General features: G+C 36.2%; 2 protein-coding genes and 1 non-coding gene across 7 annotated transcripts; 2 read left to right on the top strand and 1 right to left on the bottom strand.

The window, feature by feature from the left end:
• Positions 1-2,075: 2,075 nt before the first annotated feature.
• trnastop-uca (transfer RNA opal suppressor (anticodon UCA)) lies at positions 2,076-2,162 on the top strand. Its single transcript has one exon. It is a non-coding gene; the product is annotated as a tRNA-Sec (tRNA).
• Positions 2,163-2,342: 180 nt separating this feature from the next.
• On the top strand, positions 2,343-5,211 carry mrpl28 (mitochondrial ribosomal protein L28). Of its 5 annotated transcripts, none has more exons than XM_067365831.1 (6): positions 2,343-2,462; positions 3,087-3,389; positions 3,512-3,664; positions 4,557-4,694; positions 4,794-4,883; positions 4,964-5,211. In XM_067365831.1, the coding sequence occupies exons 2-6, from the start codon at positions 3,102-3,104 to the stop codon at positions 5,057-5,059; spliced, it is 765 nt and encodes a 254-aa protein (XP_067221932.1). In that variant the 5' UTR covers positions 2,343-2,462; positions 3,087-3,101; the 3' UTR covers positions 5,060-5,211. The 5 variants fall into 5 exon arrangements, with proteins under 5 accessions (XP_067221932.1, XP_067221936.1, XP_067221934.1 ...); XM_067365835.1 differs by having other exon boundaries at positions 3,066-3,389; positions 4,560-4,694; positions 4,797-4,883; XM_067365833.1 differs by having other exon boundaries at positions 3,066-3,389; positions 4,560-4,694.
• Positions 5,212-7,117: 1,906 nt separating this feature from the next.
• On the bottom strand, positions 7,118-19,545 carry relb (v-rel avian reticuloendotheliosis viral oncogene homolog B). The gene is made up of 11 exons (XM_067365530.1): positions 19,189-19,545; positions 18,629-18,640; positions 18,077-18,279; positions 13,944-14,249; positions 13,279-13,439; positions 13,082-13,173; positions 11,802-11,933; positions 11,603-11,707; positions 11,265-11,480; positions 10,047-10,121; positions 7,118-9,953 (listed from the first exon to the last, which is right to left on the bottom strand). Exons 1-11 carry the CDS (start codon positions 19,229-19,231, stop codon positions 9,481-9,483), a joined length of 1,818 nt encoding a protein of 605 aa, XP_067221631.1. The 5' UTR covers positions 19,232-19,545; the 3' UTR covers positions 7,118-9,480.
• Positions 19,546-20,459: the final 914 nt, after the last annotated feature.

Below are 20,459 nucleotides of genomic sequence, written 5' to 3'. Positions count from 1 at the left end.
ATTTAAAAACAAATTGGTTGTGGATTAGATGGTTATTAGTATTAAATTAGTGATAGTTGAAACTTTGAAATGGTTCTCTAAGCTGAATATCTATTGCTTGACTAGAAAATGGTATACAGTGCACAGCAAATGAGTACACCCCCTCTGAACAAATACAAAAGATGCATTTTCTGTATGATCACTAGTTCAATTCATGGTAAGATGGCAAAACTAAAATGTATTAAACAAATACATTATAAAAATAGAAATATGTCATTAATAGCCATAAAATAAGTAAATTAGCCAATTAAGGATTGCAGAAATGAGTACACCATAGATTTAATTCAAGAAATGTATACTATTCTAGCACCATAATTTTTAATATGCTCTGACCCTTCTTGGCATGGAGTGTACAAGTTCATGACAAATTGTCACATCTGTCTTGTTTAACTCTTGGATGATGAGCTCCTTAAATGCCCTGATCTTTAATGGAGAGTGTTGCTCAGCGTATTTCTCTACAGAATCCCCCACAGGTGCTCAAGAGTGTTAAGATTGAGTGCAATACATATCCACAGAAGGTTTTTCACCTTGGGAGAATGCATATCCTCATTGTCATGTTGAAAAAATGCCCATTAATGCAGGGAATGAGGAGAGTGTAGCATTTTCTGTTTCAAGTTTGTGTATTAAATTACACAGTGGTGTGGGAATTCATGACAGCATTGATAAAGCACAACTCCCTCACACCTTCAGCACTCATACATCCCTTTATAAGAGCTTTACTAGCACTGAACTTTACTGTGGGAACCAGGCACTTCTCACTGTACTCCTCCTCTAACAACACCATAACATTTTGGATGCTGTTAGATCCAAAATGATTGATTCCCAGAATCTATATTTTGTAAAGATGGGCTTTGGAAATGGCTAACTGACTTTATTGTGCTTTGGCTACAGTACAAAGTTCCAGTGAGAACAACAACCATGCATGTCATTTCTGCAGGTTGCATCTTACTCTGTGAGATGAACAGTCACTCTTTTCATAGCTTTTGCTGGCTCTGAGACACTCGCTTGGTATTTCACCTGCTGTTTGTCTAGCAAAAAAATCCCTCATCACTAAATGAAAGCTTAAAATGAAGGCCTGATTATTTCAGGGGCCTTGTAACAAGTCTATTGTTTTTTGAATTTCTGTGTTACTTTTGCTATATTTTCACACTTATAACAATGATTTGGTAAGCCTCTTGTACCACTGTCGTCTTTTGTGCTAAGAAATAAGTCTACTATAACAGTTCTCTCTTCCATTGTTGTCAGCATTAAGTCTGAGAATGATTCAGTGAGCTATAAACACTTTTAATTGTCAAGAAATTACTTGTCTTTAAATGTTTTGGTTCAACATACTTACCTGTTGATCAAACATTGCTCTAAACTTACACCAGAAAAAAAACAAAGGTTTTATTTAGTAACTTTTAGGAGGGTGTACTCATTTTGCTACACAACATTTTATCACCTTGATAAGAAAATCTTATTTTCCTGAATAATTTTGACATGCTTCTTTGGTAACTGATTAAGCAGACTTACTGGAACATGATATCTCTAAAGAACCATAACATGTCTTCTCAGTTATTGAGCAATTGCTGACTTTCAGAAGTTACAGAGGGGGTGTACTCATTTATGCTGTGCACTGTATATAGGAAAACATATTATGTGGAAAAACATTTGTTAATGCTTTAAGGATATACTTTTATTCTTTCTGGAAAAAGCAGTAGGCTATACAATGAAATAACAAACATTCCTGATATGGTTTTAAGTCCCCCAAAGAATGATTAACATAACAATAAAATATGCAACAAAGAATGTGAAACTCCGCCCCACGTTTGAACCAATAGCAGGTAATTAATTTGCATGTGGTGCAACACTGGGTTTAATGTAGGATTTCTGCACATTTCGTGTTTTCATAAACTTCATACTGTGAAAGGGATTAATTTCTCTTGACCTAATGATGATAAGCTGTTAAATACAATTTCACAAACTGAACTTACCATAGATGTAACACACAGCATAGCAGCGACCTTTATATAGAAGTAGTTCCAACCTCCTCAAATGCCCGGATGAACCTCGGTGGTCCGGGGTGCAGGCTTCAAACCTGTAGCTGCTTAGCGGCAGAGTGGTTCAATTCCACCTTTCGGGCGGTTAGATAGGATATATGGATGAAGTACATTTTAATAATGTTGAGTTAAAATGCTGTATTGTTTTAGAACACTACGAGAATATAACTTTTATTAAACCCGGAAACTCAGTCATGAAAACAACCAATCAGCGCAGTAAACACTCCACTCAACCAATCGCAGTTCTCACACAAGTGTCTGTCATAGGAAATGACGTTGGGTGCCCTTGGTTAGCTTTACAGCGTGTGCTGGATTGATAGGCTAGCAGGCTAATACTGATCATGTAAAATTAAATTAAACTTTCTCCGATTGCGTTATTCCCCGGTAAGAGTGTTGAACTGTATACAGTCTTTTTGCTTATATTTATTATTTTTGCATTTTCAGATTTATATGTTATAAAGCATATATTTGCATCTTTGAGGCTTTAGCTTATCAGCTAGAATATATATATATATATATATATGTATGTATATCTAAATATTTATTTATGTATTTATTTGTGTACATTGTGTAATGCATGGACCCCACAGAAAAAAAAATACTATAGTATGTTACAGTAAATACTATAGTATTTTTGAACCATACTATAGTAAATTGTAGTATACTGTATATATTATAACACTTTGTTAATGAATGCATACTGTAGTATTAATTATAATGAACTGATAAACTAATAAGTACTGTAGTATACTTTAGTTTTTGCTACAGTAAACTTTAGTGTATATTGTAGTATAATATACCCTATAGTTGTAGAAAACTTAGTACAGTATTGGGTCATTTGTTTATATTACTATAGTTGTTATATTACCACAGCAACTATAGAATTACCACAACAAATTAATTCAAGTACTTTACTCTAGTATGGTTCAAAAACACTATAGTATTTAATGTAAATTAATATAATATTTTTTCATGTACCTTTCTAAGGTTTCTCAACCCTTTTCTAAGGTGTTGTCCATCAAAATGCCTCTACACAAGTATCCACCAAAAATATGGGAAGCCCTGAAGCTGCAGACGGGCATCTATTCCCGTCTACCCCAGCACTACCTGCGCTCTCTGCAGGACACGACCCCTCCTACTCCAGTGCACTGGAAACCCCTGGGAGTCAAATACAGAGTCAATCCTGAAACTGGGCACAGAGAGCGAGTCCAAGATGTGCCTATCCCAGTTTATTATCCGCCTGAATCACAGGATGGACTCTGGGGTGGAGAAGGCTGGGTATCTGGCTTTAGATATGCCAAAGGTGACAAGGTAAGACTGTAATACTGAATTTAAGTTGATGTGAATAGTCCATGAATTAGAATGTAACTTGAAGATGACTTACCCCATATTATTATATGGTATGTGCTTGTGGATATGAACGATCGCATCAGCTCTCTACAAGACTGCGCAAAACCTGGAAGCCACAGTTGTTTAGCAGAGAGCTGTACAGTGAGATCCTCGACCAAAAGTTCACCGTAACAGTCACAGCTCGCACCCTGGACCTCATTGATGCCGCTTTTGGCTTCGACTTCTACATTCTGAAGGTGAGAATCCTCACAAGTTTGTGGCATTTAGTGTGTTTTATTATTTTACAAAAATTACAATAATTTTATATAATATTATGTTTATAATGTAATATTTAATGTTTAAAATAGTTTTATTTATTGCATATTTATTACTATATTAAAAAAATATATGAAGTCCTTAAAGTCTGTGGCATTTGGTATGTTTTATTATTTTATTATTATTTGTTTTATTATTTGTCAAAAATTACAATATTTTTATATAATATTATGTTTATAGTGTAATATGTAATGTTTAAAATAGTTTTATTTATTGTATATTTATTACTATATTAAAAAATTATGAAGTCCTTAAAAGTCTGTGGCATTCAGTATGTTTATTATTTTACAAAAATTACAATATTTTTATATAATATTATGTTTATAAATGTAATATTTAATGTTTAAAATAGTTTTATTTATTGTATATTTATTACTATATTAAAAAATTAAATCCTTAATTTAATCTTTAAAAGTTTGTGGCATTTGGTATGTTTTATTATTTTAAAAAAAATAGGATAATTGTATATAAATAAAAAAATAAAATATATTTTTATGTAATATATTGTAAAAAAAAAAAAAAGAAAAGATATTTTATTATATTTAAAAATACTATTTTATATTTATTATTAAATTACGTTATTGTACAAAATGTCATTTTCTAAACATAGAATATGTATATATTTTTATATTTTATTGTGTATGAAATGCAATCAGATTACATTTCTATGTAAATTGTAAAAGATTTTTTGTGTAAAGTGTCATTCAGTTCAATGTACTGTAACAGTTCAGATAGAAATCCATTTTTAACGATTTATACGAGAAAAGTTTACAGCAAAATTTGGTCCATATCTTGTGTGTATTTCTTTTAAAGCAGACCCCAAAGCAAGATTTGAACTCCAAGTTCGGAATGGATCTAAAACGTGCGATGCTTTTACGTCTGGCGCGGAAAGACACGGATCTGTTTCCCGATGATCCATCTCGCGGGGAGAAAATCTACAACCGCTACAAGGTGAGTTGAGTTGATTACGAGATGTATATTTGCAGCCTATGGTGTTGATAATCAGCCTGTGTGTTTTCCTCCATTTGCCTTTCTCACATTTCTTAAAAGCAGCAGTTTGAGATCCCAGAGGAGGAGGCTGAATGGGTGGGTTTGAGTCTAGAGGAAGCAGTAGAGAAACAGAGACTACTGGAAAAGAAGGTAATGAAATGAACGGGAATATAAATGCATATCCGCTCACTGTCATCTGAGCAATCTCACTCCGTTTTTTTCTTTCTCAGGATCCAGAGCCTCTTCACAAGAGTTTGGTGAAGAAGTTTGTGGAGGAGCTCACCATTAAGAAGCTCTCAGAGCCTCAGATTGTGGAGAAAAAATGATGACTGTTTTCTTCCCTGCCATTCTCTCTGTCTGTCATACAGTCTGAACAATAAACAATAATGTATTTATTTTGTATTAACATCACCATCAACTATGTGCTTGTATTCTGTAAATATGTCATTTATACTTAATAAATTCATTCAGAGATGCATTTTTTCCAGTCTGACTGGAATATCTTATTTTCTGACTGTGTTTGGAAACTGGAACAGCATAATTTTTTAAGAAACCAACTCCTAATGTTCTTTTTAGGTTCTATTTTATTTATATATATATTTATTTACTTATTTATTTTTTGTGGAAACATAATGAGAATTTTACAGAAGAGGATTAGGGCCAAGCAATAATAAAAAAATAAAATCATCTCAAGATTAAAGTTGTTAAATTTCGAGAAAAAACTTGTTAAATTTCGAGAAAAAAGTTGAGATAAAATGCTGAGAATAAAGTCATTAAATTACAAGAAAAAACTTAAATTACGAGAACAAATTTGTTAAATTATGAGAAAAATGTTAAAATTCGAGAAAAAAAGTCAAGATAAAATGTCGTAATTTAACGAGTTTATTCTCAACATTTTATCTCGACTTTTTTCTCAATTTAACGACATTTTTCTCATAATTTAACGAGTTTTTTCTCAAAATTTAACGAGTTTTTTTCTCGTAATTTAATGAGTTTATTCTCAACATTTTATCTCGACTTTTTCTTGAAAGTTAACGACTTTTTTCTCGAAATTTAACAACTTTAATCTCGAGATGGTTTTATTTTTTTTATTGCCTGGCCCTAATCCTCTTCCGTAGAATTTATACAGAACATTCCAACGGTTATTTTTTTATAACCATCTGAACCTGATGCAACATAATGAGGATGTTTATTATTATACAGTTTACAATTTAAGATATTCACATTTAGACGGTTTCCTTTCATTGGTATTGCACATTAAACAACAGCTAGTTCTGGTCACTGAAAATATGTTTACGTCAGTGGGTAGCGACAACCGACAAGTGACTGTATTTATGAATGACTCGTTGAATCATTCACTCAGTTCAAAGATTGGAACGAAGAGCCATTGCTGCGTTTGCTGCGCAGAGACTCGACGGTTGATTTTACTTTGACTTCGTCTGGATAGTTGGCGGTGAAAGAAGAAAATATACACAAGTAAGTGGCAATATTAGGTCTAAATTTGTAAGTTGCTCATTAACCTTTTGATTTAAAAGTGTATAAAATATATGTCACATTTTTTGTGATGAAAGCAGTCTTGCTCGTGAGATACTGCGTTCAGTAAGCAGTAGGCCTACGATAGTATTAGGTTACACTCTACACTCCAAAAAAAAATTACATTTATAAATTTACATTACAAAAATAATTAATGCAACTAGTTATTTTATGAGTGCAAATTTTCTGTTTACTTTTGGCGCCACATACTTAATTACAGTATGGAACTATTGCCCAATACTGGACTTTCTGTGAGGCATAATTTCCCTAAAGCTTGTTAGTCTGAAGTTGCGATATATATATATATACACACACACACACACACACACAGAGAGAGAGAGAGAGAGCACGCTGCTAACATTAGTAGTTTTAAGGGTCATGAGTCATGTGGACGGGTGTGGGAAATCACTTGTCACGAGAGCTCTACACACACATCCTTTGTTAAAACAGACATTTTCAGATATTAGGTCATAATGAAAAAAATGAACTTTTAAAAACAGAACCATTTGAGAATCATGTCTAAATAAAGTTAAGTGAAAAACTGTGGGAGGCTATTTTATCAGAGATTGTGACAGGTTCAATGTGTGTGGCTATTGTTTTGAACACTATATATAGTATCAGAGAAGTGCAACAAAGCACAGCAATAACACTAGTGAATGAGGAAGTGACTGCACTTCATTATCTGGTTCCCTTGTGTATGTTGAATCGGGAAACACACGTAAAATCAAGAGTTTGCAGGGTTGATTTGGTTGGACTTTGGCCGTAGACTTTTGCCTACTCTCAAGATAGGAAGAAATTATGATTCATCCGGTGACTAACATGGGGACAACCAAATGGGAGTCAAAATATTCATATTTTCAAAACACATAATTTTAATATAAACTGCAACAACACTATAAGAAGCATAAAGCGACAATATTTGGAGGATTTTTACACAGCACAATTAGAACCACAGCAGTATTACAGACATTATATATATATATGTGTGTATAAATGAACGAAATGATTAAGATTGTGAATCCAGCTTCCTTCAATGTTGATGTGCACTTAAATGTAGTTACAACACAGATAAAAGCGCTAAAATCTTTTTGCCACTGACTCGTTTTGACAACATTCATTTCAGTTTCCTGTATAACTTCACAGCATGACGTAACCAGACAAGTTTCCAGTGAAAGCAAAAATGCAGCCAATAAGAACATATTTGATGTTTAATATACAACTAATTTGGAATTTTAGACCAATTACATTTTCTCAGTGGGCGGGGCTAACCAAAAAAAAAGCAATAACACTCAAAATTGCTCTTCACAAACCTTAAGGTGTATTCACATTGACATCGATTGAATGAATCTTGTTTAAACTATTTGTATGATAGCAGCTAACTGTTTGATTAAAGTACCTAATTGTGTTCGTGCAAAATACTAGTCCCCAACAGAATCCAATCCCCTTATACACCAAAGTAATTCCATTGGCTGAAACCATTTTTAGGTGCCTGATTAGAGATGTCATGAACATAATGCATTTCACATTACATATGATACTATACAACCAAAGCCAGACAAATTCAAATGAAACATTTCCCTTTCTTTGCGGTTTAAGTAAGAAAACTAAAATTTCAGTTAGCAAGTCAAGGAGACTTTCACACAGAATGCATTTTTGCCATGCACAAGATGCTCCAAATGAAGCAAGCTGCGAACGCAACAATCAAACCTCAATCTATCGCATGTTTACAGAGAACAACAATGGAAAAGCAACTCATAAGAATGCAAAAACACATTTTGTGTGAATGGACACCAAAGTCCCTTTAAGACAAGTCATTTCACTCGGCAGCCATCTTTGAAACGCCTCTCGGGCATCCTGGGCATCATTCAAATCACTTTGAATGGGGAAACATCAAATTCTCCAAAACTGTTCGCAAACCTTACTATTAAATTTCATATCTGAAATCACCAATGAAATCTAACAACAACCGGCTCATAAATTTAGTTTCTAAACGCTCAAATCATGAAAAAAAAAAAAAACTATATTTCAGGCTGGATCAAGCTAATGCGCATGCGCAGACCTAAATGCGCGTCTGACTGTTTCTATAGAAACCGGTGATTCTAACGGCCGCTGAAGTGACGCGATGACTTTACCAGTCGGCGATTGGCTCCCAAGAGTGACACGTCTTGTGTTAAGGTGCGTTCACGTGGCCTCGTAATTCCTGTAGTTACGAGATTCTAACTTGTAAAAAGCGTTCACGTCCTCATAGAGCTCGTAATTACAGCTTGTAAGCTGGGAGTTTTCTGAAAGCTCCCACATGTACCACGTGGCCGCTGTACCACCTGACCGCTGTAGATTCATTTAGGCGTTGATAGTGGTGCCATGGAAACGCATAACTCCCAGTCTGAGGACGTGAACAGCTCCGAATATAACATCACGTGTTGTCATTTCAAGAATCCGGTAAATACGAGGTGACGTGAAAGCAGCATTATTCTATAGTCTTTGTGGACACTTACAGCTTAGCATAGTGCTAACTGGTTAACCAGATATCATGATTAGACACTATGTTTTTTATTAGGAACTACTAATGGCCAGCAATGGGCAGAGGATTTGGTGGTGGATTTTAATTGTTGATGATTAGACGAAAAAAAAAAAAAGGGGGTTTTAATCACTTCGCGCGTCACATCTAGCTTGAACATGGTGTCAGATTGGTATGACCTACATGAATGAATCCAACTGCTACTTCAGAATCATGTCTAATTTTGTCCCCTTAATGCTGTTCATTGAAATTCCTCTATGGTTGAACTGCTCAGAAATGTTCAAAACAAATACATATATAACACTTAAATATTTTAGTGAATTTAGGGTCTGGGGCCATCTACTCGATACTAATGGCTTAAATAAATTAGCAAAATGACAGACACATTTCATAACAGGCACATTACAAGCAGTTTGAGCAGCATTAGTTGCTCCCTTTTTACTAGAAATGCAATGACTACATGCTTCTCCTGCCTTTCGTCAGCCTCGGTTTACTGTCCATTTTCAAGACCAGCTGCTGAGAAGGTGATTTACTTCATTAGTATGCACAGATTACCAAAACTGGAAGTCATAGTACCAACTGAACAGGTTTGGCAGTCAGTCACAAGTTTGACTTAGTCTTTTCCTGGTCCGAAATGATTTTATAGTCAGCAGTGACTGTATGTCCAAAGTCTCAATAGTCAGTCCACAGTGGTTTTCAATGCTCTAGGTCATTCTCGCTCTTCACGGGGGAGAAAACGAGGCCTTCGATGTTCTCCAGATCTGCTGGATAGGCCTGATTCTCATTCACCATCTGACTGAAGTGTGCGTCATTTATAGAAGCCATGTTTATCATAGTTTGGTTGACGTTTGAGTTTGTATCTGTGCCATCAAAACTTAAGTTGAAATCAAGGATCTGACTTAAAAGCTGCTCTGAACCTGGCTGAATCAAGCACTGGGAAATGCCTTGGAAGAAGGTTTCCAAAGCCTCTGGGTCCATGCTAATACAACTGTCCTCTTGTTTAAAGTCTTCATTATAGTGAATTTCCTCCATGCCCTGGGATTGCATGTGGATGCCTCCATCTGGAACAGTGATTGGCATGGAAGCATTGGGAATGTTACAATCGGGAAGAGCGTAGAACGGGTCAAAATGCTGTGGCATGCTGGGTTCGTTCACGATGATGTCTTGACCTGAGGAAGCAGGGAAGATAAAACACTGATGTAGTCAACAAAGTTTCAGAGAATGATATTAAGGTGTCAGTTTCCTTTCAAAAACATCCTTACTTTGAGGAACGCTGCACGGCTCGCTGAACGCTGTGTCCGATTTTATTTTCCTCTTGCGGTTCACTCCGTAGGGATCTGCAGACCAAAAGTGTAAATCAAATTAACCTCCCTTCAGTGTTATAGGGTGACATGAGCATGCGATGGCACTGGATAAAAAGGCAGAGATTATAAAAGAATCATTTGTGTTCTGTAGACAATAGAAGACCTTTTATGAAGCATTAGAGTTTCCTCATGCATACTTTCAGTTTAAACTAGCATAATGCTGCCTATTTATAAATCCCCTTGAATAACTGACATGGTGACACGCCTTCTTTTGCAATATTTTAGAAACTAGACAAGAGAGAAGATGATTCATATCTCAATCTGAGGCTTTTGGCTTCAGTTATCCATCCTACTGGTCTGCTTTTGTATGCCACTACTTTTAAACAAGCACCTTAAAAGCCCCACATAACGAACATTTCTAGGACTTTTGAAAATCTTTTCTACCATATGACTCAGCTAAAATCTCTATCATAATGCTAAAAAAAAAAAATAGCTCAAAAGCTTGCGATCGTTAAATTGATCAAAAATGATAATAAAGATTTCAATTTTTATTTCAAATAAATGTTGTTCTTCTGAACTTTATATTCATTAAAGAATCCTGGAAAAATATATATCATTGTTTCTCAAAAAAATTATGCAGTACAATTTTTTTCAACAATGATAACAAATGTATCTTAAGCAACAAATCAGCATATTAGATTGATGACACTGAAGACCGGCGTAATGATGCTGAAAATTCAGCTTTGCATCACAGAAATAAATTACATTTTAAAATATATTAAAATAAAAAAAACAGTTATTTTAAATTGTAATAATATTTCACAAAAAGACTGCATTTTGATCAAATAAATGCAGCCTTGCTGAGCAAAAGAGACTTCTCTCACAAATCTTACTCACCCCAAACTTTTGAACAGTAGTGTTTATATTGTGGTAGATTTTGTAATACTTTTTATATTTGTTTATCTTGATAGAAGAAGAAAAACCTCTAAAGATTTAATATAAATAGTCATCCATTCATTCTCTAAACCGCTTATGCTCTGTAGAGTCGCAAGGATGCTGGAGCCTATCCCAGTGTCTTTAATGGGATAACATTAATTTAATAATAATAATAATATCTTTATCTTTTGATTTTGACAATAAATTCCTCACAACATTCACCCATGTCTGATAACTCACCTGCGTTGTCTGGAACATAGGTAAACTTGACAGGCTCGCTGTCCATCCGGTCAGACATGCGGCGTAGACACACGTTGACCTCCACCTCTTCAGATATATTCTGCTCCCTGAATGGTGGAGACTTGAAGACAATGGCGATTTGTCTGTGGACATCTGTCTGAGCAAACTCAGCCTTGCCCTCCCAGTCCTCCGTGCTGAAGATTATCTCAATGTCATCTATGGAGGTTTCCAGATATACAAATTAATCCTTTTAGTCCAACAGTTATGTCAAAAAATAGCATCATAGTGAGATGTAATAGGAATCTGAGCAATTAAATGTGCCTTTCAAGTTCATTTACCTTTCTGCACTTTGTCACAGAGCATGTAAATTTCAGTTTTTCCTGTGCAGGGGCCTCTGACCACATTAAGCCGATTGATTTTCAGCTCTGCTGTTGTGGTCGCCTCTAACCAGACAAAAAAACAAAAATTATCTCCCAGGAACCAAACTAAGCAATTAGGTAGAGTATGTTTTTGGCCTAACATATATCATGCTCTTACTCTTGTCGTAGATGGGGTTGGAAACCACAGGGGCAAGGGGCATCCTGTCTCCGTCCTTTCGTTCCAGCTCACACTGGAAACACAATCTCACCACGTTCATGTCCATGTCCTCAATGCTCTTAGAGTGGCCCGCTGGGGGAGAACAAGATAAAAACATTGAACAGATGTTCATACTCAGCTACAGCGTTATTAGAACCTGTTCCAAAACCTAATGAGAATATGGTATTGACCTCAGTGACAAAAATTGATAAATAAAAAAATTTGCTAATTTACCTAATATGTATAATCAAGTCAAGTCAAGTCACCTTTATTTATATAGCACTTTCTACAATGCAGATTGTGTCAAAGCAGCTTTACAGTGATAACTGGTGTATAATTTGGCTGCACAGCAGCTCTTAAAGAATAGTGTCAATGCAGGCAGATTAAAGCACTGTTGAATATCAAATGTCAAGAATACTGTTGAATATCGAATGTCAAGTCAAATGTCAAGTGTCAACAAGCATTTTCTGTAAAGCTGCTTTGAAACAAGATGTATTGTGAAAAGCACTATACAAATAAACTTGAACTGAATATGTATTTTATGCTTGGAGTATTGTGCTGTTAACTTAGCAACATGATGGTCAAGTGCACTTCATGTCGCGTAGAGAGTTGCTACTTGTATATGACGTTCCATTTCTGTTCATTGGCTGCATTTCCATTACCCTTTAAACTGCGCAAATTGAAATTGCGAATACACCCAATGGAAACACGTCAATTTGGCAAAAACTCCCATATTTACAGGTCACCTGGCGTATGTAAAAGTCAATCATTCTTTAAAGATGGTGTGGTATGTCTGAACAGAAGACGAGACAAAGTTCTTTGTTAAACTCACAAAAGACAAATGAATTACGGGAATACTGGATTCTAAACAACAAATACAGGCAACAATTTATCAAGATAAGAGGGAGAAACACCCAGAAAACCCTCATACGTGGCCACTGCCAAGTATAAGGGGATTTCCTTGCCATAAATGCTTGGATAACACACCTACGCCTTCTTTGGTTAAACATAATGGCTAGTGCAGTGGCTGCGATATACTTAAACTTACTGACAACCGTTGTCATGATTTTTGGAAAGACTTATCACGAGAGGTCGAATAACATCAGTTAATGGAAATGCTGTCATTTCACAATAGTTTATTTTTTTATCTACATATTGCATACTAAAATATTGCAAAAGTATTGCACAAATCTGTAATGGAAACCCAGCTAGTGAGCCTGCAATATAATTCAACAACTCACTGTTAAAAGGATCGATTTTCTTTTCCCTCCTCCTCTTCAGTGAGGCATCAAGTTCCTTCCTCCGCACACACTGGATGCCCAGATTGGCAAAGCTGGAAAACACCAACATACTCAGGCAGGAAATAACATTTTTACACTAAGATCACGTTCTGCTAAGCATGCAATCTCCCAAAAAATTGAGCATAACAGAAAAATACCTGTGTCGACGAGCGTTGTGGGGATTGATGTGGATGACACAGATGCCATCTGAACAGTCTTTGCCAACCAAGCAGTGTGGGTGTGGGCGGTAAGGGATATCCTTTGTCACAAGAGACACTGTGACCATCACTTTCTTGATATTATCAATTGGGCCTTGAATCTAAAAATAGGTAAAAAGATGAAATAAAGTTTTACTTTTGTTTTTAGAACACTGGTTGCATGGGTTCTTTGTGCTTGCATTGTTGGCACAGGCTCCTTTGTTGAAAGTACCCATGTATGGACATTTTGTCAATGGCAAAAATGACTGGTGAATATGTTTATTTGTGTGGTTTAAAGGTAATTCCCTCCGTCAGAGCCCACGCATCGCACACCTCTCCAGGGAGATTTCATTTTTAACTGCACTGACAAGTTTAACTTGATTTCACATATAACACCACAAAACCATAATGGGGGAAGCCCCAGTGTCTTGGGATAGTCGGTGCATTCCAGACGCACCCACTACATCAAATAAGGTGCTCAAATTAATTTCAAATTCATGTAAATGGAAAAATATGAATGGACAATGGAAATTAAATGAGAAGTTAACATGGTCTAATAAGATGATAAAAATCCAGCTCCAGCTCATTCATTAGCACCCTTGTCAAAAGTTCTTCCTTTGACTTACTTCAATAGCAGGCAAGGTTTTGCTGGAGTCAGTGCTGGAGGCTCCAAGGATGCTGCCCGCTGATCGTCCTTCGCACTCATAGCGAAATCGCATGCCACGCTCCTTTGGCTGCTCCACCACCACCAGCTCTGGCTTTTCCAGGAAGCGCTCCAGGAGTTCTGTTCCCGACTGCTGAGGATGAAGACACTGGGGCGGTAACGATGCCTGTCCACGTCGCTGAGATGGCCCTTTGTGGCCTCGCATGGGATGCATTGATGCCATACCATCAGTCTGCGTGGTTGGAGTCTGGTCAAAGCTGTATGGATTCTGTGAAAAAAGACAAACTAAATGTTTGCATTTGAAGAAAATGAATCGCGCTTCTCCGAACAAAAGTTGTTCTAGGTGGTTGCCAGGACATTGCTATAAGGTTTCTGAATGTTTTTAGCAAGTTACTATACAGTAGCTATAAGGTTGCCAGTTTTTTGCCATATGGCTAAAGTGTTGCTATATTGCTAAAGTGTTCCGTGTAGTTTTTAATAATGTCACTATGGGTTACTAGGATTTTACAGGTGGTTGCCAAGGTGTTACTATGCAGGTGTTCTGAGTGGTTCAGGGTGTTGCTATGTGGTTGCTAATGTGTTCTAAACCATTTTTAACAGAATAAAGGCTTGATCACACCAAGAACAATAACTATAAAGATAACTATAATGGTAATTTTATTAGTAGTGTTGGGGAAAGTTACTTTGAAAAGTAATGCATTACAATATTGGGTAACACTTTATTTTACAGTGCCATAGTGACACGTTAGTAAATTATGCATAATTGACCTTTCGCCCGGAGTTTGATTGACAATCGATCTAACCAATCAGAACGCCGCATCCGCCATTTTGTCCGACAAAGCAGCCAGTAGTTAAAAGATTAACCTTGGTGGAGTTAAACTTGAAAAAATGTTGTGTATTGACGTCTTTCCGCGTTTGAAACAACATTCATTCTCATGTTCATGGACTAATAGGAAGAGATTATCGGTTTTTACGAGCGGTTGAGCTGAGGATCTACAGCAATCTGTCATGACCATGGTCACGACACATTAAAGAGCAACAAAACTGTTTTTATTGTTTGAATTTCTTTAATAACTACACGGTTTGAAAGCTGGGACTTTGTTTAATATCATAAGTAACCTACTCTGTCTTGTCTGTCGATGTGTGGTCAGTATCCTCTTTGTTCCGCGATGTATTTTTCACTGCGTGTGGAGTGACAGCGCCACGGCTTGTCGAACAAAGCAACAGTAACTAAGGGGGGCGGGGCTCGGCGAAAGGCTAATTACAAGTAACTAAACCTAACCCTAACTGTGACTCTATAGTAAGTACAAGTAGTTAATTCATAGTTATTCAGTACTTATCTGAGTAATTACAATGTAACTACAGCACTGTAAAATAAAGTGTAACCCAATATTGTGTTACTCCCTTAAAACGTAACTAGATTTTAAGAAAAGTAAAGCGTTACATTACTTTTGCATTACTTTTTTTTAAAAGCAAAAAAAAAGTTATATTTTGGGGCAAATGTAAAGACGCTTTCACACCAAAATTGACATAATAAGGCTGAAGCAAATTCACACGTGTACAGTAGAGGGCACAGCTCGAACCTTTCAGCTGTGCTGCCATTCTGGACCGCAGAAGAATAGGATTCAGGATAAGAAAATGCAACACTTCACCAATAAAAACAAAAAAATCAAAAGTAATTTTTGCTTATGGTTTAACTGAATCATCGAAGGTCAGCAGCAAGTACATTGGTCAATGTAGTGAGATTATATGCATTTAATTTTGTGTAATATTCTGACTTTGCATTTCACTGATTTTATTTATTTTGAAGAACAGTGAATCTGTTTTTGTGCAAGTGAGATGAGTAAATGCCTGCTCACATTTAGTCTAGAACTACAATAATTATCATGTTTACACAGCACACATGACACCTCTGCACTTACTGATTTTTATCAGCATGGGGAGAGGAGAGATATCAGTCAATAAATGCGAAAACTTGTGTTACTCATTTGAAAAAGCAACTCAGAAATTTAATGCGTTACATTACTAGTTACTTGAAAAAGTAATCTGATTACGTACCTCGAGTTACTTGTAATGCGTCACGCCAAACACTGTTTATTAGTGTCCACACCGATGCATGATTACACTGTTTTTTGTAAGAATGCAATGGAGTTTTGTCGTCTCACACTTTAAATGCTTTTTAAAGTTGGGTGGATTCTGACTGGCTGTAAAAGTTATCGCTCATCAGCTAAAAAAAAAAAAAAACGCTCTGAAAGTGATTCCAGTGCTACTGTTCCTCAGTGTCGTTATCATAATTGCGTCGTGGACATTCCTATTCTTACAGAATTTGAAAGATTATTAAAACTTTATCGTTATTGTAATAGATTGTCTTTGATGTGCATGGCCATTTACCGCTAGATTTCCCGATATCAAATAAATTAACAAACAAATGAACAAAGCAAGAGATAAAATATTTAAACAAATGGATAAATTAAGCAATGCCAAAAGGGTTACTTATTTGGATAAAATAAATGGCCTGCCAATCCCTGAATAATTTATTTTCAAACACCTGCACAATGAATCAACAACACAAAGGGTTCAGAAAACCACATACTGAAAACCAGCTTGTTTTACTGCCACATTGAAATCACATGTTCCTGTTCGGACTTTCCAATATTTGAAATCATTAATGGAAAGACAAACAATACACATACAGATCACTCTCAGCACTAAAAAAATTAAACTAATGTCAAACAACAGTGAGAGAGAGAAAGAGAAAGTGAGTGTGCAAAAGACAGAGGGAGAAAAAACGAGAGAGTGATTAACAGTTTGTTTGACACATGCAGAACATTCAAAGAAAAAGAACACAAAGAGCATGATTATAAAAACAAATATAGCAACAAGCTTCAGAATACTGAATTTTTGAGGAAACAACAGACAAATACCAAGTCTGGACATGCCTGATAATGGACTCAGATCGCTTACACAAAGAACCGCTGAGAAGAGCCCGAAGGAGCATGGTGAAGAAACAGGAAGCTCACATAGCTGATCGAAAAAACCAGCCAATGAGAAAGTGAGAAGCAGAGAGGAGGGTATGTGCCTGTCTGCCTTTGTATGGGGGAAAGAATCATGAGTGGAGAGAACGCTAACTGAAAGTAGGCATCGAATTACAGGCACCCATCTGAGGGTAATAAAGCTTGCTGTCATGAACAAGTTTCGATATCTACCAATAAAAGCAAGACAGCACGTATGGCAAGTGACTAATTCACTAAATGAGCTACTCAGTAAGCCACAGAATTTGAAGCATCATTCATGTCCATGTGGGATGAGTTATGCACCAAATTTACTCAATGTTAGGGTTAAAGGGGAAGTTCACCCAGAAATTAAAATTGTCATTATTTTGTTCTAAACCAGTATCTTTTTTCTGAGGAACATAAAGAAGATTATTGCATCATGCAATTAACAAAATAAATATTGTATTTTTCTAGACTTCAGTCTTTTTTGGATTCAGCGTGTGGTCAGCCATTTTTTTCTGTTTTGCTCAAGTATATCTTTTTTGGTTCTACGCACCTGAAGGAAAAGAGAATTTTTCCAACTGAGAGCGCTACAACTTTTTTTTTTCCGATCCATTTTTTTTCTTTCCCATACAATGAAAGTCAATGGTCACCAAATCTATTCGGTTAACATTCTTCAAAATGTGTGTTTCGCAGATGAAATAAAGTCGTACAAGTTGACATAAGGGTCAGTGTTGCCAAGCCCGCAGGAATTGGGCTACTTTTACACTGTTGCCACGGACTGTTTTTCATGCCCGACCCCAGCGACCCCAAATAACAAAATATTTAGCCCCTGGAATGCTAATTTTACCAGGGGAACCCCACCAAAAAAAGCAGATTTTACCCCCTGGAACACAATTTCCTAGGAAGGGGGCCTCCTGAAATGCAATTGGGCTGGATTTGGGCTAGTTTTGAGCAGCAATTGGTGTTTTTTTTTGTAAAATCCTGGCAAAGATCCTGAGTAAAAGTTATGGGGTGAACTATTCCTTAAGGGTTTCAAAAAAGCATGAAAAATAATAATAGTAATGCCTGCTATAGCAACTGATAAGACAACCACACTTACGGTTGGTTTTACTTTTACATCAGAAAGACTTGTGTGTGGCCCTGCTCCTCTGGAGACCAACACTGTGGCGCTTCTCCTGCTTCTAGGTGGAGGATCAGCTGGTTGGATGTCTTGGTCCTCAGGCGGAGGAGGAGGAGGACCAGGGAGCGTCGGCTGACTTGGCGCTTTGGTTGTTTTCTCCAAAAGATACTCATTTATAAGGTCTGTTCAGAGAGAGTTTTGATAAATATAAACACAAGCTGTAGATCAAGAGATCACTTAGAAAGTAAAAGTCATCATTCACTTTTTTTTTTCCATGGAACACAAAAGCAGATGATAGTCTCGTGCTTTCACTGTATGGAAAAAGATGGTAACTGAGGCTGTCATGCTGGATGACATCTCCTTTAGTGTTCCATGGAAAGTCATTGGGTCAAATGTGAATAAATAATGACACAAGTTTAATTTTTTGTTGAACTATCCCTTTAAAACCATAAAACAAGCAGCATATTAAGGAAAAGGACAGAGAAGCGGGCAACCAAGGTCACCTCACAATGACGTCACTTCTGTACTCACCTAGATCCAAAGCTGCACAGGGAGACGGGAGAGAAAAACAAGACAAAAACGGTTAAACATGCGCATTTCCGGAAAACGAAACTGAAAGCAACATGTTATTTATTTATATAACATAAAACTAGCAGTTAAGGACAAACAATGTCATTAAAAAAACGTGTCTGCAACAGCTCGTCTTTATTATCAGGCAATAAACAAACCCGCTACAATGAGTCAAAAACACACATCAGATGATAAACACGCTTTTCGATCGCATTACAGCAGAAACATACTAAACCATTATAACCTTTCGAGACAATAAAACAGGAAAGACATTCGCGGGCCTGTGTTATTGTTTCGATACAGGCCCATAACTTTGGAAACACCCACTTCTCTTAGAAAACAACTCACTTTCGATGATACTTTAGTGTCATAAAACGTAATATAACGTGATATGTCGATTGTTATCCTTAGTTCAAGTTCAATGCATCATATGCAGTATTATTCTCAAAACAGAGGAAATATTCCTAAAACATGCTGAATCAGAGTGACAACAGGGCCGAAGTGTAAGAAAGTGAACTGACCTCCATTTTCCGCTGTGCCGTTTTGAATGCTCATGTCTCTCATCGCAAGCCCAGTGAAGAATAAAAGAGTCTCTTTGGTTTCTACACGCACTCGTAAGTCGTTATTGTGTTGAATCTCAGAACGAGAAAATCCACCGAAACTGCGTCCAGATCTTCAGACTTGCGTTATGGACTCATTTCCGGGTGCTTCGCCTGTTTTTTTTTCTTTTTCTTTTTTGGAAGCTCTGAAGTTAACGGAAGCCTTTTGGAAAGAAATCTCGAGAGAAAGATGGAGACCGCTTTATCGCTGGCTCGTTCGCTAACGATTGTGACATGACAAACAACTCGCTCTCGTACTTCTTTCACTTTTCTCTTGATTTCTAGTGGTCCTGTCTGGTGGGTGGAAATCCCCTTACGTCACAATTAGGGAAACCCCCAAGATTCGTTGCCATGACAACGACTAACAACAGGTGAGTTTCTTTCAAGAAAGCGCTTCGGAGATATCAGGTCTTAAATGAATAATAAACACTGTGCTAAAATACCCTAAATGCACGTATAGTTTTCCATACGTCATGTAATAAATAATAATAATGTATTTACTATATATTATAGCCGATATACACAACAACTATTTAATTAAAATTAAATTTTAAATAATTTTTTAATAAATACAATTTTAAATAATCAAAAAAAAATTAAATTACTTATTTAATATATATATAAATAATAATTAATTAATATTTTATATAAATAATAATTAATATAAATATTTAAAATGATTTGATTATTAAGCTAATAGATCACCTTTCTTTCAAGCAGTAGCTCGGAGTGAGAGTGCTGATAGTCACGTGATATACAGTAAATATTGCAGATTAACAGAGATAGGTGTAATGAGGTTACATATGCGCCTGTTGTTTTTATCATTGCGTAATACCACAGACTGTAAAAAAAAAAAAAAAAAAACCAAAAACAGGATTAGTTAAAGGTATAGTTCACCCAAAAATTCTGTCATTTACTCACCCTCATGTTGTTCCAAACCTGTATACATTTCTTTCTTCTGCTGGACATAAAGAAAGATATTTTGAAGAATCTGTTTTGGGGCACCATTGACTATTTTTTTCCCTACTATGGAAGTCAATGGTGCCCCAAAGAAGCCTGGTTTCAAACGTTCTTCAAAATATCTTCCTTTATGTTCAGCAGAAGAAAGAAATTCATACAGATTTTGAACAACTTGAGGGTGAGTAAATGATGACAGAATTTTTATTTTTGGGTGAACTATCCCTTTAAGAGTA

This window comes from Chanodichthys erythropterus, chromosome 17, assembly GCF_024489055.1.
Source record: "Chanodichthys erythropterus isolate Z2021 chromosome 17, ASM2448905v1, whole genome shotgun sequence".
NCBI lineage: Eukaryota > Metazoa > Chordata > Actinopteri > Cypriniformes > Xenocyprididae > Chanodichthys > Chanodichthys erythropterus.
The sequence above is the reverse complement of the archived record's forward strand: the minus strand, read 5'-3'. Positions and strand labels throughout refer to the sequence as shown.

What these genes read in the sequence shown, in the direction of transcription:
- mrpl28 (XM_067365831.1), top strand. Translation starts at nt 3,102, where the DNA reads ATGCCTCTACACAAGTATCCACCAAAAATATGGGAAGCCCTGAAGCTG. An exon ending in TCGACTTCTACATTCTGAAG is followed by an intron (nt 3,665 to 4,556) that starts GTGAGAATCCTC and finishes TTTCTTTTAAAG; the next exon opens with CAGACCCCAAAGCAAGATTT. An exon ending in AAATCTACAACCGCTACAAG is followed by an intron (nt 4,695 to 4,793) that starts GTGAGTTGAGTT and finishes ATTTCTTAAAAG; the next exon opens with CAGCAGTTTGAGATCCCAGA.
- relb (XM_067365530.1), bottom strand. Translation starts at nt 19,231, where the DNA reads ATGAGAGACATGAGCATTCAAAACGGCACAGCGGAAAATGGAG. An exon ending in CTGTGACAAAGTGCAGAAAG is followed by an intron (nt 11,481 to 11,602) that starts GTAAATGAACTT and finishes AAACCTCCATAG; the next exon opens with ATGACATTGAGATAATCTTC. An exon ending in CTATGTTCCAGACAACGCAG is followed by an intron (nt 10,122 to 11,264) that starts GTGAGTTATCAG and finishes TTTGGTCTGCAG; the next exon opens with ATCCCTACGGAGTGAACCGC.